This window comes from Hakea prostrata, chromosome 1, assembly GCF_041222555.1.
Source record: "Hakea prostrata isolate BN-2017 chromosome 1, UWA_Hpros_2, whole genome shotgun sequence".
In the NCBI taxonomy this organism is placed as follows: Eukaryota; Viridiplantae; Streptophyta; class Magnoliopsida; order Proteales; family Proteaceae; genus Hakea; species Hakea prostrata.
The window spans coordinates 64,695,914-64,713,403 of record NC_142600.1 but is presented as its reverse complement, the minus strand read 5'-3'; the positions used below and the strand labels follow the sequence as shown (position 1 = coordinate 64,713,403).

General features: G+C 37.0%; 1 protein-coding gene across 7 annotated transcripts; it reads right to left on the bottom strand.

The window, feature by feature from the left end:
* Positions 1-248: 248 nt before the first annotated feature.
* On the bottom strand, positions 249-16,682 carry LOC149029410 (Pentatricopeptide repeat (PPR) superfamily protein). 7 transcript variants are annotated; one of them, XM_089141813.1, is made up of 8 exons: positions 13,942-16,343; positions 12,480-12,584; positions 12,207-12,370; positions 4,880-5,013; positions 4,662-4,780; positions 3,663-3,842; positions 2,780-2,827; positions 249-1,743 (listed from the first exon to the last, which is right to left on the bottom strand). In XM_089141813.1, the coding sequence occupies exons 4-8, from the start codon at positions 5,009-5,011 to the stop codon at positions 1,632-1,634; spliced, it is 591 nt and encodes a 196-aa protein (XP_088997939.1). In that variant the 5' UTR covers positions 5,012-5,013; positions 12,207-12,370; positions 12,480-12,584; positions 13,942-16,343; the 3' UTR covers positions 249-1,631. The 7 variants fall into 7 exon arrangements, 6 of the variants coding, with proteins under 6 accessions (XP_088997939.1, XP_088997944.1, XP_088997935.1 ...); XM_089141818.1 differs by lacking the exons at positions 12,207-12,370; positions 12,480-12,584 and adding an exon at positions 16,358-16,682 and having other exon boundaries at positions 13,942-14,008; XM_089141809.1 differs by having other exon boundaries at positions 12,207-12,584.
* Between the last annotated feature and the right edge of the window lie 808 nt (positions 16,683-17,490).

Below are 17,490 nucleotides of genomic sequence, written 5' to 3'. Positions count from 1 at the left end.
GGTCCAGATTCCTTTGTCATCAAATCCATCTCAAGAGCTGCTAATACTGTGGCAATGCTCTAGCTAAGAAGGCCTCATCCTTGGCAAGTAGGCTGATTTGGTCGAATTCCATTACATGGCTCCTAGATCTTTGTAATCAGGATGCTATTTGTCGGTCTTGCCCCCCCCCCCTTCAATAAATTATTTTCTTACCAAAAAAAACAAAAAATGGTCTTGTGACTAGGGTTTGATTTTTCAGCTAGAATGTAATCAGCGAGACCCAAAATGTTGTAGGTTCCATCAAGTTTATTTTAAATTTATCGATTTAGTCAACCTTACTTTATAATTTCAATTACATCTTTGCTTCCAATTATAATTTCAACCAACTATACCCGTTTCTAATTATGCATTTCAAATTTTCAATCAACCTTATCTTACTTTGTGTTTCAATCAATCAACCTTACCTTTCAACCAATCCCATACATAAATCACACAAAAAAATCACTGAAAAAAAAAACCAAAAATCACCGAAAAATTGGTGAGAAATCAAAGAATCCGCAATTTCTCGCCCATTTTTTGCCGACATGGTATATATGTCATGTTGGGGGTATATTTCGTGTCGCCTCTTGAAGTGCCAAAAAAATTCTTCCTTGCTCATGACATATTTCCTGTATAGATTCCACAGAAGCATTCCCAGAAAAGATTTACCCCAGATTCATCTTTGAAGATATGTAGCATAGGAGCAGATGAGACTGATGGAACTAACCAGTTTGAATCCTCACTAGGATAGAATAGTGCACTGAGAACCCAAGAGGGAGATAGCAGTCGAGTATCTACTCTCTATAGGCATGTTGTGTCTCCTTAATACTGTTTGGATTAATGAAGATGTCATTGACAAAATACTCATTTTCCAAAGGATCAACAAGATACAGATTGTCTTGATTACCTCCCAAAACAAGATACTGATCGATCCTCACATCAGTTTAAATACCTAATCTAGTTTTTTAGATGTACAGAATAAATGAATCATGCTACAACCAAGGAATTCAAAATGCTCTCCCAATATGGCCTTGCATCCTGTATGATCTCAAATAGATCTCATTAGAAGACAAGGATCCATGTAGCCTGTGCCATTTAGTTAAGATAAAGCTTGTTGCTCCCACTTATTTTATTTGACTAGCAATGGAACCAAGTAGTATGCTTCCATATATATTCTGAACAACCTTCCCAACAGTCAAAACTTCAAACCGACAAGTAATCAGGCATGACATAAAGTTCAACAGATTTCATCAGCCAATATGATGTCAAAAATGAGTTTCACTGCAAAAGAGGACAGCATACAGTCAGTTGGACTTAAGAGGGACATGAATATCACCAGAAAGGGATGAAAAGAAGATAAAATGCCAATAGAGTTACCATTCTTGGCTTACTTTATATTCTGGAAAAAGATTTCCAGCTGTAAGCATATCTTTGGTTAGACTTTTAAGTAAAAATTTAAATTTTCTTTCATTGCCCCACAAAAGTGACTATCATCCCAACATCCTTCATTGTTGTAAATTTTTACCAAAAGAGAACAAATAGGTTGTATGTAACCAACTAAACATTTAATTGGGTTAACTCAACAATAAGCTGACTTCCTAGGTAGTTCTCGTTCATTTGTAAAATTTATGTCTCTTCAGTTTTAAGCGTCGTTCCTTACCTTCATCTTTAGGAATATTAGGTTGATCGACCAACAGTTGATGAAGCGCCCCTAGATCACTCGCACTTCAATAGCAAATTCATAGTCAGATTAGAACAACCAGTAGGAATCTCATTCAGATCATGAAAGAATATTACCTAGCCATTGAGCAGGAAAAAAAGAAGTTCAATAAATGAAAGCTGAAAGTATACAACAATCTGTCCCTAACAAGTCACAGTTCTGAACAGAAGACTCACAAAGCTCAACTCTAGATCAATCTGAAAAGTTTCGGAAGAAAGGACTTCATGCAACTCATAAGGAATATGAGGCCATCACCATATGATGTCTCCAGAAGCATGGTAATCAGCTAAGCTATATTAATAATAAAATTTCAGAATTGCAACTTTGCCAAGATCAACCATGGATTGATAAATCTCATGCTCAAAACCCACACACTAGTTGGCTGTACTGAAAGCTTTTGATGCATTCATATAACATCTACCAGATACAAGTTCCACTTTCTGCATTGTTCATCTCTTTTCTTGATAGTTTCACATCTTAAAGCTAGTGATCATATGATATTAACTTTTCCCAAAAAGAATCGTTTCCTATACAATCTACTACAGGAAGCCTCACTAGTGATCATATAATATTAACTTTTCCAAAAAAGAACCGTTGCCTATACAATCTACTACAGGAAGCCTCACTCCAATATCAGCCACATAACAGACAAGAAGGGTATAAATCTGAAATTTAATGACCTTCAGGAATTCATTGAGAAGCTAACCTCAAAAAATCAATTGAAATGGATGGCTGAAATACAAGTGAAAACATGCCAAAACATGCAGGATTTAAGATCCTGAAATTTGATATCATTATAAATTGGCATAACTATTTTAGAATTGCCACACTGCCATTCCATATCGCACAACTGGGTCTTCCATAATACTAACTTCATCAAGGGCCAGGAGAAGAACCTAACCAAATTAGATTTGAGACATGCTCATCTTTTGTGCTTAAAGAAACAATTGTACTAGAGTATTTTCTACCCCTAAAACTGGAAGGAACAAGGTAACTTCAACTCTTCAAACATAAAAGAGAAAAACACAACTTGCTAAATACCTGAGTTCCAAATTAAGTGCTGAAACTGTTGATAACTTGAGTTGATACCTAGAAATTCAAAAATTATGGTCAGTACCATAACTAAATCTTGCTGAAACTGTTGATAACTTGAGTTGATACCTAGAAATTCAAAAAATTTGGACAGTACCATAAAATTAAATCTTTTTGGATGAATGTGCTAAAATTATATTGTGAAGCTTTAGGGGTGTTATCTATTTCAGCCTTTAAGACTATTTACAGAATTAGCTTACCAAGTATAATTGGGAATCATTGGTAGAGCAGAATTATGGTCTCGTATCCATGTTTATTTTAAGTGAATGAATATTATATATAACTCATGTTTGAGGTTCTCTTTTTGGATAACTTGTGTCTTCTCCCTTCTTTCTTCTTCCTATTCCACACTTCTTCTTTCTCACAGACCTGATTACAGTACCCTGATATTCTAACAATATTGTTATTCTGAAAAACTTTGAATAACCCAATGAAAAAGTTATAATTATATATTAACTAGTAGATCAGTGTAAATGTTCAAATTAAAGCAGGCAAACAATTTCCACCACCTTGGCCTAATAATTTATACTGCCAATGATTGGGAACATTTTATAGGAGAAAACGGGAGACAGTATATAAGGATTTCAATTTAGCAAATTGTTCAACTATTTTAACACATCATTGGTTTAAGGTAGTTGGCTATTAGTAGGCACCACCACCATAGAGTGCAAAAGATGTTATGGACCAGGCCAGGCTGGATTAGGTAGGAATCACCATAGCTACATCCAAAAATAACATTATGGGTATCTATATGAACTTCTGGAATTTTCTCACAATAAAGAATGCACAAAGAACAAATAAAACTCAGTTTAAGTATTGAGAATCCCCTTACTCTGAGTGGTACATCTCATGCAAAAGTCTAAGCCCCTCCATACAATCTGCTATACTTGGCCATATCCCAATTCGCAATTGCATATGGTTCTTGCCAGGTGACACGGAACTCCCTTTCACCAGTTGTTTACCATCTCGAAGAATCTTTTCAAGAGATACAACAACACCATGAAACTCTTCACTGATTTCAATTATTCCAAATAACAAAAGATCATCACAGCTTAAATCTTAGAAAAGATAGAAGACAACCAAAAAAAATATATGAGATTCCTAATGCATGAAATAACATTCATGGGCAAATATTGTTCCATTCTGACCATTAGTAGCTCAAGGATTCAGTCTCATTTGACAGCAAGACAATGCTGGATTACCAATTTTTCAAATGTAATGTCTATCTCTAATTGTAATTTTTTCAGCTCAGAGGATTTAACATTTGGTTTGGTGAGATTGAGCTTTCTGTTTCCTCGGATAATGGTAACGCAGGCCCCTTTGTTTTCCATAAGCACATTTTTTTTTTTTTTTTTCAATAAAGCTTAGGGGCTGCCCTAGGTCCCAGATAATAATCAGGATTAAAATTAAAAATATATATATATACAATTCATGATTTTGACAATTAAAACAATTGCATGATGTTGCTTCATTCTTCTCCATGTCAATCCCAGGCAAACAATCATCAAGACTTGTGTCAAGCTAATATTATTAGAGCTAATTCTTGGTCAACCAAGGCTTCTGCACCCACCCAAGCCTTGGCCCCCTTCTTCCCACAAAGATAAAAACTATAAATAGAAATAAGTGAAGCAATTATGATTTGCTCTTCCAAAGTTTGTCCTTCTCTAGAAAATTAAAATTTAGATAGAAATCCATGAGAAAAATATATTAGAATTTGAAAAGAACTTGCCAACTACTTACAATGATTCTAAGACAGCAAGGGACCACAAATCACAACAATAATGAAGTAGATAATAGTAAATTTCAAGATCATATGCAGAATAGGGCTCACAGTGTTCTCTTCATAGAGACCAAAATGGTTTGCAGCGATTCCATTTGCTTCCCCAAAATTGCCTCCCTCATGCCATTGACACATTTCAACTGGCCATAATTTTTGGGCTCTTGTAGTACCTGATCATGGAAAATAGTGAAAAATAAAATTTTGTACTTGAGAATCTGAAAGGAAATCTGTTAGCTGATGAGAAATATCTATCTTCACTACAAAAGTACCTGCAATCTCTCAATGATTGCAGAGGCATTTCCAAACTGAGAAAGCAATTGGGAGTGAAGGTCGTCCCATCGATTCATTTCATCCCTAACTTTCCTAAACTTCTGCTGGTATTTCTTCATCACCGTCTCCATGCCTTCAGAATAAAATTCGCCAAATCAAAATCAAATTTAACACACAACTTTCAAGAAAAATGATTTAAGGAAACAAGAAACCACCAACAGGACAATAGAACAACAGAAAAGTATGTTTAGCCCAGTCCATTGGTATGAGTGCCATCATAGATACATTACCAAGCATTTGGTAAATGAACTTCTCAAAAACTTACAATGAGTTTATAAAATAAGACAGCACCCATATCCAATGTGTTATAAGCACGCCTGAAATCCTTAAATGTCAATCAAACCATATATGATGCAGTTTAGGAACTTATTATCAGAAGAAACATATAACATAGAGCTACAAAAAGAGGAACAGTACCTAAGAATAGATTAGGAACATATAAATAAATAAACATAAAATTAACCTGTGTAAAACAGTATCCCACCAAGTCAGTTCAGAGCTATTAACATACATTTATAACTAAATATATCAATCATAAAGCTCTGTAACTTATAATTATACTAATATGCATTTCTTCCTTAAGAAATCAAGTTTGGCAACCCACTAAAAGAGAGAGGGAAAACAAGTGATTATATTCCTCATGAATGACTTCAACTCAGAAATGTTAGTGATGTGAAACCCAATTTCAGGGTTTGGAAAGATTTCATAAAATTTGGGGTGTGCCTAGAATCTTCTAGCAATCAAATGGATAATATGGTTAAATTTTGTGTGGAAGAATTTGGTTAAAACAGAAATATGGGATGTATCAAAAATACCTAGGAGACCTAAATCAAGACGGGGATCTAAATGTAAAGGTTATGGGTTAATTTTGGGTGTCTGATATTACTCCTAACGTTGATAGAAAAGAAGGATAATTAATGGATATCAGTATGGCTTGGATCTTGGAGAGAGAAAAGGAAGGATCTCTTCTATTTCTTCCTTGCTCTTCCCTTTTCTTTCTTTTCTTTCTTCTTTCTTTTCTTTCTTCTTTTCTGTTTCTGGTTTGCTGCAAGGAAAAGGAGACACAGAGAGAGAGAGGCCGATAGGGTTAGGAGGGGAGGGGGTGACGTAGGGTAGGGGGAGTCGTAAGGGGTAGGGGAAGTGATTAGGGGTGTTGTGGGGGCCTGGGGAAGCTGCTGCCAAGGTGTGGCAGCAAGGGGAGGGGCTGGGGATGCTTGCGCAGAACAGGGAGGGTGGGGAAGGGCCTTGCAGGGGTTAGGAGAGGTGAGGGAGGGGCTGGAGGTTGCTTGGTTGAAAGGGAAGGGGTGGGGGAGGATTTCAATGGTAGAGGAGAGAGGGGCGGAGAGAGGGGAAGGGGCTAGGGTTGGTTTACTTACTTGGAAATTCTTGGAAACTTGCTGGAATTTCTAGAAGAAGAGTGCCAGACAGAGTCCTGGTGCTGATCTTTGAAGAAGAAACTCAATTCTTAACTCAAACGTGGCTCCCTCAACAAGAACCACGATCCTCAGCTCAAATAATCAGGCTTAAGAATTACAAAGAAAGAATAGGTTATTTATAGCCCACTAAAAGACTCTAATCCTAAGTGAGATTCTTTTATAGATTAGGTCCATAGGATCTCATTACAATTATCTCAACCATCCAAAATAATAGTCAAAGATCTAATGGAAGCTCCTTAAAAATAGATTCCTCCCTAAGACATAAATACTAAAGGAACTATTGTAAAAAAAGACCATTAAGAGTCTTATTTTTAATGAAGAATCCCAAGACTCAAGAACTGATCTTTAACTCAACCTAGACTTCCTAACTGACCAAGACTCTTCTGAAATTAAAAAATAAAATGCCAAAAATTAGAATCAGCAAATACTAAGGGCTACCAAAATACCCCTCCAAGAGGGTTTGGCCAGCCCTAGGTAAAAAAAGTGGCTGCTGGGCCCACTCCAGGGTTTTGGCCGGGGGTAAAATTTAGGTTCACATCAGTTAGCAAAGTAAAATCATTGTAAATCAACCAAACAATCAATTGTTTTTCCTCTTTTACGCCTCTTTCTTCACATCCTCCCTCCTTGTTTAGCTACCCCCCCCCCCCCAAAAAAAAAAAATAATAAAATAACAAAACAAAACACTATTAATACAAAGTTACTCAAGGTTCCAATGATGGAAAATCCTCAGTGATATATTTGGATAAATAGATGCTGCTGATCTTCAATACTTTTAGACTTCACATAGCCATAGATCAAATTTGTGCATCTCTTTGTTTTAGTGTGAAGAGAGTCATTTATATTATGAGAACAAAAATCAAAAGCTACAGATACAGTCATAAAGGATACTAATACAATCTGAGGATTAGTTCACATTGAGTGGAAGAAAGGAAGACCTCAATCATTCAATAAAGAACCCTCCCACTTAGGAAACAAAACTTCTAGACCTGAATCTTGTCTTTCACAGTGCATCTTTATCCATCGCAGCCATGATCACCATTTGCAGACTATCTACTGGGGAAGATTTGTGCATCCCAGTAAATGTTTACAGCTTAATAGTATCAAAATTAAGAATATTATCCATTAAAAATTTTCCTTGTTCAACAAACTCCAACCAACCATTTAAGGTGGATTTTACTAAGTATTTAATCACACAAGAATATGAAATGAACAAGGACAAAGTAGACAAGAAAGAGTGAGTTTATTCTAGATGTAGAAACAAATTTGTAAGAGTCAAAACTAACAACTATAAATGAATGCCAAATATCAATACTATTAAATATTAAGACCTTATTGTTCTAAATTTTCTTCTTAATTGGTAAACACCTTAATGCTCTTAGATATGAGAAATGATACAACATCAGAAGAAATTCCAAGAAGTTATTTAATTATTCAAGGCACAACTTTGTTTGATCAATGTTAAGACTGCAGAGAATGATAATTCTTGCAATGATATCTCTCTTTAGTAAGCAATTGGTAGTTCCCAAGCATTAGCAAGTCACAAGTCTACTTTGTACACATACAAAGTCCAGGTCCTTGTACATCAAGTCCCCTTAAATGGAAACTAAAGACCTACCTTGGAACTCAGTTGAACTATACCCAAATTTGGTTGTCCGTACCATCCGTTGTACTTGACCCTTGAGGATGAACTTAATTTATTCCTCATGCAACTCTTCCCACCCCCCCCATCCCCACCCCCAACACCCCCCCCCCCAAAAAAAAAAAAAAAAAAAAAAAAAACAAACAAACAAACAAACAAACAAACAAACAAAAGTTGTAACCTGCATGCGTTCATTTAAGAGAGACAGAGAGGGTGACAGCAGAATGAGACCAAAAAGTAAACCAATTAAATGAAAAACAAAGGATCATAGAAGTGTATAGTACTAATCTGATGAAAGGAGGAAAATGAAGAAAAGTTGGACTATGCAATTTATAATTGGGAGCTACACTTGTGTTCACGATCTTTGGTATTCTTGATTTGATATCTTCTTTAACCGTCCCATTATTTGTGGTAAAGGTCATGATCTTTGGTATTCCTTTTTATTGCTCTATTCGTTGGGAAGAATCAGGAACCAATGACAAATAACATCTGTCTGCAAATGATTAAAGATGATCTCTTGGAAGGGAAAGTGAAACCTCATGGCGGGAGCCATAGACATCCTTGGTAGTGGTGCACAATAGGGAGCTCCCCATTCTCACGTTTCTCTAGATTGTCCAAAAAGATGTTGTATGCCGACATTGCGCACAATACTTTGATTAATGGTTTTTCAATGTTAGGTTTTCCGCTGGAAGCTTTGAAGTAGTGACTGTCAAATCGCAACGACGGAAAGAAAAATGACGAACGGGGACCTGGTTTTGAACTTCACAGAAGAGAAAGATAAGACCCTTCAAAGAAAAAGCACTAAAGCCTGATCTTACCTTAGCAAATTGAACACAACCAATGGACTTGCAAAACCAGCAAACCCTATATTAGGGACAAATAAAAGGGGATCGGAAAAATACGAATAAACAAAGCAATTTGCGGATCTCAATCATCAGTATAAACAGAAAAAACCTGATCTGCAACCCTATCAAACCTTTAAGGTATGGAGTTGGAGCAGCTCAACTTAAATAACAAGTGTAGATGTTGTAGAGAGGTTAATAGGAAGACTACATAGAATAACCAGATTTATACACTAAAAAGGAAGTAGTAGTTGATCTCCAGATTTATGGCTAACTAGGGGTGTCAATTTGCAACTTGAACCGTTAAAACCGAACGAGACCAAACAAATCTTAATGGGCTTTGTTTGGGCTGAGGGGGCAAAGCTTGAAAGGTTTGGTCTGGTTTGGGCCAGCCAATGTGCAAACCGTTAGCCCATTAGTTCTACTAAAATATAGTTTTGGAGAGGTTTTAGTGGACTACTTCTACTAAGCCTGTTAGTCTTTTTTTTTCTTTCTTTCTTTTTTTTGGAGAGGTCTTAGTTTTCTACTGAGATATAGTTTTAGAGATAGAGTTTTCTATTCAATAGCATCCACATTTATGAAACATCCATAGGTTCAATTTGGAACTTTAGTTCTCTAATATATTTCAAGTTTAACTTAGTGCATCAAAATACCTTTTGCTTCAAATGTTTTCTATTTTCTGCTCAAAATTAATTGCTGAGAGTGAATAACAATATTTTGCAATGGTCTCAAAACCATCCCAACCGGAATCCAAACCATTAGCCAACCTAAACCCAAACCGCACCAAATCAAAACTGTTATTCTGCAAATGGGTTGTGTTGGGCTTTGTTATTTTTCAGCTCAAGACCGTTAAGCCCAAATCGAAACTGTCTCAAACCACACCTTTATGGCTAGCTATGGAAAATTAACAGTCAAGGCAAATCTGATATTGTTGATGAGACTTCTTGAGCATCTCCCAGGATTCATTTCAAGTGTTATTTTCTTGCATAAACTACCTCGTTTCAAATACATTCTTCAAATAACATGAAAGTAGACAATAGATAACACAACTATCATCAACTTGGTTCGTAAACAACCAATGTCCCAACCCAGTTCAGACACCTAGAAACCTGTAATAATTGAACAAAAACTCAAACAAACGTGAAACCCTTGGCACTTTGGCTGTTACTATGGATTGTTTTCTTCATCGAGTTGTGGTGGTTTCTAGTAGGGAGAGGGGGGGGGGGGAGTGGGGACGGCGGTGGTCTCCGGCAGTGGGAGGGGTGTGGTGGTTTTTGAAGGTTAGGGTGATTTCCAGAAGGTAAGGTGAAGGGATAAGTTTGGTCGTAACACCCTATATAAAGGGTAATTTGGTCATTTCAAGCTACAAATTTGAATTACTTCACATTTTAGTGACTCACTCTGTTAAGTGTGAGTAACCAGTAATAAAAGAGAGGGCCATTTGTAATTTTAGCACTTAAAGGAGGTGCCTTAAGCTTCACCCCCACTTAAGGGACCACAAAACTTCTAATTTTTCTGTGAAATTCAATTTCAATGATTTTTTTGGGTCTTTTGAAGAGGAGAGAGACAAAAGAGGAAGGAAGAAAAAAAAAAGTAGAACAAGGATCGAAAGGGACTTTTCATTTTCCAGGTTACAAATTACAAGATCGAAAGGGATTTCGCTACTTCTCAGACGAAGCTTGACATCTGCCATCGTTGTGAAAAATTCCTCTTCATCATCTTCTCTATCTCTGCTCATTCAATCCATCGAAATCATTTTGTTGCAGCTGTTAATCTCTTCTCCATCTTATTTGTATCTGGCATCTTCTGGTGGAGGGATCGTGAGAACTAATTTGTTAAGGTCAGTTAAATAAATCGGATTTTCTCATTAGGATTCTTGTATGTTCTATAATTCTTCACGGTGGTTTTCTTCTTTCCCCTAACTGTATCGAATGTGGTTTTCTCCTTATAAGGAGTTCTTCTTTATATCTATATTTGTTTAATCAATTGAATCCTCATTCCCGAAAAATATTCAATCTCAGGTTTTTTTTGTTTTTGTTTTTTTGGGCAATCAATCTCGTTTTGGGTACAATAAAAATAGAGAACAAGCAAAAACGTCTGCTTGTATAAGTTATCAGCTTTGTTTCTCAATGAAGCTTCCTTTTAGTCCATAACCAATTAGACTGTAGCTATCCCTGGAACTTCATTTTTTGTTTTAGTTTGTAATATGCAGGTTAAAGGCTCAAATAATCTACTACAGAAAAAAGTGTGGGTTTTTAGGGTGTTTAGGGACCCTAGACCCTAAACCCTAAAACCCCAAAACCCCAAACACCCTTAACCCAAAAACCCCAAACCCTCCAACACCCTAAAACCACCTAACACCCTAAAATAACAAATGAAAATGGCATTCATGTCGCAAATGACCAGAATACCCCTCGTGCCCAAAACTACCAACATGCCCTAAATGACAAAAATACCCCTCATCCACAGAATACCTTCAGGACCAAATACCATTTACGTGCAAAATGACCAGAATACCCATGATGCCCAAATCGACCAAAATACCCCTCATGTCCAAAATGACCAAAATACCGCTCATGCCCAAAATACCCTAATCACTAAACGACAAAAATACCCCTTAATGACCAATATACCATTCATGTCCAAAAATTACCAGAACACACCTCAGGCCCAAAATGATCAAAATACCTTTCACCAACATAACATACACATCTGAAATGACCAAAATACCCTAAACCCCTGTACCACTTCCACTATAGAACCCTACATTCCTACCAACAAGATCAGACCATAACTTCAAATCTGATTATAAGTGGTACAGCTTTTCTCCCATACAGATCTGACCTCCAACTAGCACAATTGCAACTCCTGTCTCTTTGATCTGTTGATATTAGATTCCACCCTACTCAAGGCATCAAAAACTATTAAAAAAGGGCTTTGATTTTAAGATTACAATTTTGCATTTGGGATGTCATGCCTAGATGATCTCTTTCTGTGAATAAAAAAGAGGGAGACAAAACACATTAAAAGTGAGATAGAGTAGGGTCTGCTTCCACACTATCAAATATCTGAAAACAGAACTATACAAAGTTGAGAGGGGGGGGGGAAGGAAGAAGTTATACGTTGATCACAGGGGCAGTAAAAGAAGAATCGAAACATGGCATACTGAAGGACTGATATTAATACACCCACTGGAGAACAGATTAAAAAGAATATTTTTATTTCTTACTTGGGTTCAACTCCTCAACTTTAAACAAAAAAGGCCAATAAAACCCATAGAGAAGTAAATTAATGAGGAGAATACCAAACAACGGATTCCCATTTGAGTTAGTTAGGTTAGTTGACATACCCGTATCTACCCTTTAGTTCCGTCACACGCTTTCTCTCACAAAACCTTGTTGTTGCTTTTTCTTTCGAGATGATTTAGTATTTTGCAAAAGAGCTTGAAGAAAAACTACATCCTTTTACAAGCTTGATTTTGAAGTTCAACAGCTTCAAGCCTCTGTAGAGTACCTGAAGAAATCAGTGTGAGTGTAGCAAAAGGCTTGACCTCTGAGATTGATATGAGCCACAGATGGAGATGGGTTTAAATTCGAAAACAGTGGATGAGGATGCTAGATACCCTTTTCCGCAGTGCAACTCGTCATGAAAGCCCCGTCTTCCCTATTTCCGCAGACTGCAAACTGCTCGATACGCTAAACCTCAGGGATAAGCTCGAGATTTCAAACTGGGTTGAAAATGATAGAGTCAGTGAAATGTAGGAGAATATCAACGGCTAGGTGAACATATTAATGTGAGTGGCGACTGGATTAACCGGTGTTCCCTTCCAAACATCTAGAAGATTTTCCTGGATTTGAATCTGACATGGATTCCACAAATCAGAACCAAGGTTTGAGCATGCAAGCGGACTCCAGGAAATAGTCAAATCCAGATAATCGTTTTTCCCATAGTAAATAGCAAAGTCCATCTCAACATGCAAAAGGGCATTCTTTATTTTGTTTAACCAAGCTCTCCTCTCCAAGAACCAATTTCCACCAGTTTTGAACATTACTAAAGCGGGGGAAAAAAATTTTAAATGCATCTTCTTCTTGAAGGAATTAGTGAAATTCCCTTTGCTTAACACTGAATTTTTGTATGTGAAAATCAGGCACTTAGCACACAGTGAGAGAACAAGCCTACATCAGTTCAAAACTCTACTACATTTAACTGCCAAGGACAAGGCAACTATTGCAGATTCGTATCCAATAGCAATTACCACCAATCTCAAACCAACACATGGGGATCAACATCCCTCCCCAACATGCAAACCACCCAAAAAAATAATGAAAACGAAGCCACAATGTATCAAGTCTTAGACAGATGAGAAAACTTAAAGAGTCTTAGACATGTCTGCCACAATGTATCAAGTCTTTTCCTCATGAGGTGAAGAAAACATTGAAAAAAGAAGAAGAAAAAAAGTGGCATGAGAAATCTAGCCTACTATTATGTTGAGGGTTGATGAACCTTAAACTTATTTTTCTGATAACAGGTTTCCCCAGTTTCTGATCTGAAACAGAAATAGTAAGTGTACACCGGAGAAATGACTGAAAAAGGTGACAGGGATCAAAGCTAGCTTATGTTTGGGTTGAGAATAAACATCTAATCAGTAAAACACCTTCCACAGCAAGACTAATTTAAGAAAGTTATAATAAATTAATTCACAAAGCATACAGATGAACATGAACAGAACCATGGACTTATTGGGTGCTGATACAACATCTAGGAATAGGAATGGTCCTAGATTGATATGACAATATCTCTGTTTCTCTGAGATTTAAAGCCATTCAAATTTCTAAGAACACCTAGCTTCAAATAATAATCTTCAGAAGCGGTGCATAAAAATGACATGTTTTTTAGATAAGGTTTGATACCCTAAAACATAATTATTCCAGATCAATGGATTTATGCTAGAAGAAGACATCACTTCAAATGGATCAAGTTTATCCACCTCAACAACAGCTTGAAAAAAAGAAAAACTAATGCCTTAATAAAATCACAAACGGTTTAGGCAAGGAGAAAAGGAAGAAGTGAAGAGGAAACCGTACCTGAGATCCTGAGAATCTGGTAGAATGCGAAACCAAGAGCAGATCTGAGGAGCTCCGAGACTAAAACCTGTAGAAGCAAGAATCAAAATCTCTTTTTCGTTCTGAACCGTCCGATCTCGAACGCGTATACTCGAATAGAGCCTCTATGCATTAGTATTACCGAGAAGCTGCCCTGTTATCCGTATGTTTTCACACTCCACAGAAGCACAGGAGAGTGGAGACTACTTGATTTCATGAAGCCGTGAAGCAGACCAAGCGGTGAAGGAGAAAAAGAGAAAGGGTGAAAGCGAAAGAGAATGAGAGAGAGAGGAGAGTGATAATTTGAAATAGAGCAAATCACAATGGCACCCCAAAATGGAGGCTTTGGGGTTGTATGGCAATGATTCTGTGCCAAATTTCCCAATTCGGCACAGAATCAACTTTTTATGCTTCTATGCCAAATTGAGCCAATTTGGCATAGAATCTGTACTGAAATCTTGTATGGTTGGACACAGATGGCACGTTTCTCTGTCAAAATTGGACACAAAATCATGTATGGTATGTACAACGTCAGGGTACAAAATGGGCACGCTTTTATTTTTAAATAAATTAATTAAAAAAGGTAAATACACATTAGTTGATACACAATTGCTCACATAAAATCAGGTGGCTTAATCCCATTACTACCTGAATCCCAATCACCCCTTAATCCCTACCACTCGTTCATGACAGCCATTCAAACGACGAGAACTACATAGAAAACATGAACAAGCATACAAAGCACACTTCATGACCAAGCATAATAGAGGAAATTTCAATGTATGTGATTCATATATTTTTCATACTAGGTCTTCAATGGCTTCTAGCAATGCCTTATTTTGCAATTTCAAATCACCCGCACTCACAAAGACTGGTTTATTAACATAGCTAGTAGCGCTAACAGCAATACTAATGGTAACAACAATATGACTTTGAAGACTCTGGTAATTGCAGTTAAGTGTTATTTACACATCCCATCAGAAAGTCCAGTAAAATTCTATTTGGAGATGTTTCCAGTGGTTCATAGCATTTTGTTATTTAGGAAAAACAATATACACTTATGAAAGAGGTTAATTCATTCAATTTAACCACTCTTGAGCAGATAATAAAGCAGCAATAACAGGACTTCTCCTATAGACCATTGTGCTAGTTTTTGAATTGTCGAGATCAGACTGTTAAAAGTTCTGAGCACTAGAATTAGTGGGCAAAGCATGCACGTCCAAACATGCTTATGTAGTTCTAACAATTGTGTTTAAAATTCAAGACTTCATAATCGAACAGGAAATCAGTACTAGAACTCGGACAGAGTTCAAAAGAAATAGAATTTGAACCAAAACTTTTAGAATGAGAAAAGGTTGAGGCTTAAGGTTTTTCAGCAGCAAAGAAGTAAGGAATGTTGGACTTCATGGGATGGCAGAGTGTCAATTATTAAGCAGAGCATGTCAATACTATGCATTTCATTACTTTCCAATAAAGGATAACCTTTCACAAGACCATCATTCTGTTTTTTTTATCAGTTCACTATCATCCATCAATAAAAGCCATTAACAACCAACCATCACAAGAAACCAGGAACCAACCACTAACATTTATCCATAAACACAATTAAAGTGAGGAATTATGTCCTAGAATCCAACAAACCAGCAGTAGAGGAATCCAATAAAGATGGAAGCAAGAAAATAAAAGACTACCAAGTGTGAAAACTCATAAAAAGAACAGACACAAATTCCATTTTCCATCCACATCAGACACGATTTTGTGTCTTGATTCCCTAAACTCATAAAAGAACAGACACAAATTGGGAAAGTACAGAACAATTCCTTTACACATTTCCATTTGTTCCTTTAGAAATACTAGATATTTAAAGATGGAAGCAAGAAAATACAAATGGTTTGCTACCTAAGATTAGACGATTCAGGATACAAGACTACAAGTGTGAAAACTAATGGTTGCTATAATCAATTTTGTTACATGCTGTTTTTCCTTCAATTTCATGTCATCACATTTCTCATCCAAAATTTAGGGATTTTATGACCGTTTAGATTGTAAAACCAGAGACAACAAAACCGCGAAACCATTTCTGCAAATTTTTGTACGATTCCATAGACACCGTGTGCTGGTAGACAAGAAGAAATATTTTTTTTTAAAAAATGAGAGAAACAAGCAATCAAAACCGAGCCAGAAGAACAAAGAAGCAGCAGAAGAGGTTCCAATTGCTCAAAAACTGTTAGGGAAAAATACCACAAGCCAGAATCGTTAAAACCCCAGGTTCCAATTGCTCAAAAATTGTAAGGGAAAAATACTTACAAAATACATTTTGTAAAGAATAAACTCAGATTACGAAGATGAGAAGAACTGAGTGGGTTAACACAGAAGAAGAAGAAGAAGAAGAAAGTACCTGGTGGCAGTGGGATTTCTGGAATGTCGAAGGAGAGTAAAGTCCGGCTGAAGTGGCGAACGAGAGTGCAGTAACGTTGAGCTTTTCTTCCTTCGGTTGTACTGAAGATTTGTCTTTCCGAAACCAGAAAATGAGACTTTAGCAGAGAGTCGGTTGCAGAGATCTTTAGGAGAGAGTCGAGCGAGTTGAGAAAAACGAGAGAGAATCGACGAGAGACCAGAGAGAGACGAAAGAGTTGAGCGAGACGAGACGGGAGACCAGAGACGACATCAAGCTCGTTGAGCAGAGAGTCGAGAGAGTAGAGAGGAGATGATGGTTTTACATCGATAACCCTGAGTTCCGTATTGTCACTATTGTGCCCGCATTTTCGTTTGAGAATTGCTTTTGTGTCAGATTTTCTGTCGCGATCAATTTTTCTGCCAAATGTCGGCACACTCATTTCAGATCAGTTTATCATAAATAAAATAAAAAAAGTGATTTTTTTTCTTAAAACGGGCAAGTGGTACACAATAAGTGTTTACCATACAATCCCTTGTGTGCCAAATGCCTAGTTCCGTACATTTTTACTAAATTGATACACTAATTTCAGACCAGTTTACCATACAAGTTTATTGTGATTTCTGTGTCAAAACAGACAAATGGCACAGAATAAGTGTGCCAGAATTAGCAGAGCTCCAAAGCTCAACTCATGCAGAAACAAAGTGAATACGATAGAATATAATGGAAAGGAATGAAACCCTAAAGGATATAGTAGATATTACTTTTCCGCGATGAGCGTGTTTTCTTCTCCCTGAGTCTGTTCACTTATACCCTTCTCCCCTGCTTTACCTGTGCATCAATTTCTTCTAAGGCTTCCCTCCTCATTCACTCCTTTCCTTTATTTTCCAATGTTTGCTTCATCTGCAACTAATCAAGAACTTATCCCTCTTCACATTGCATCCCCATCTGACCCTGCTCCACCCCCATCTGATACCTCCCCAAAAGCTACCGCTAAGAGCTCCGACTCTAATGTGGAACTGGATGAAGCGGAAATTGGTCGTGTTAAGCAAGTATGGAAACATACGCTCGTTGGTGCTATAATGGAAGGTAGACCCTTCCGCAGTCAGGCAGTCACAGACGATTTATTAGCAGCC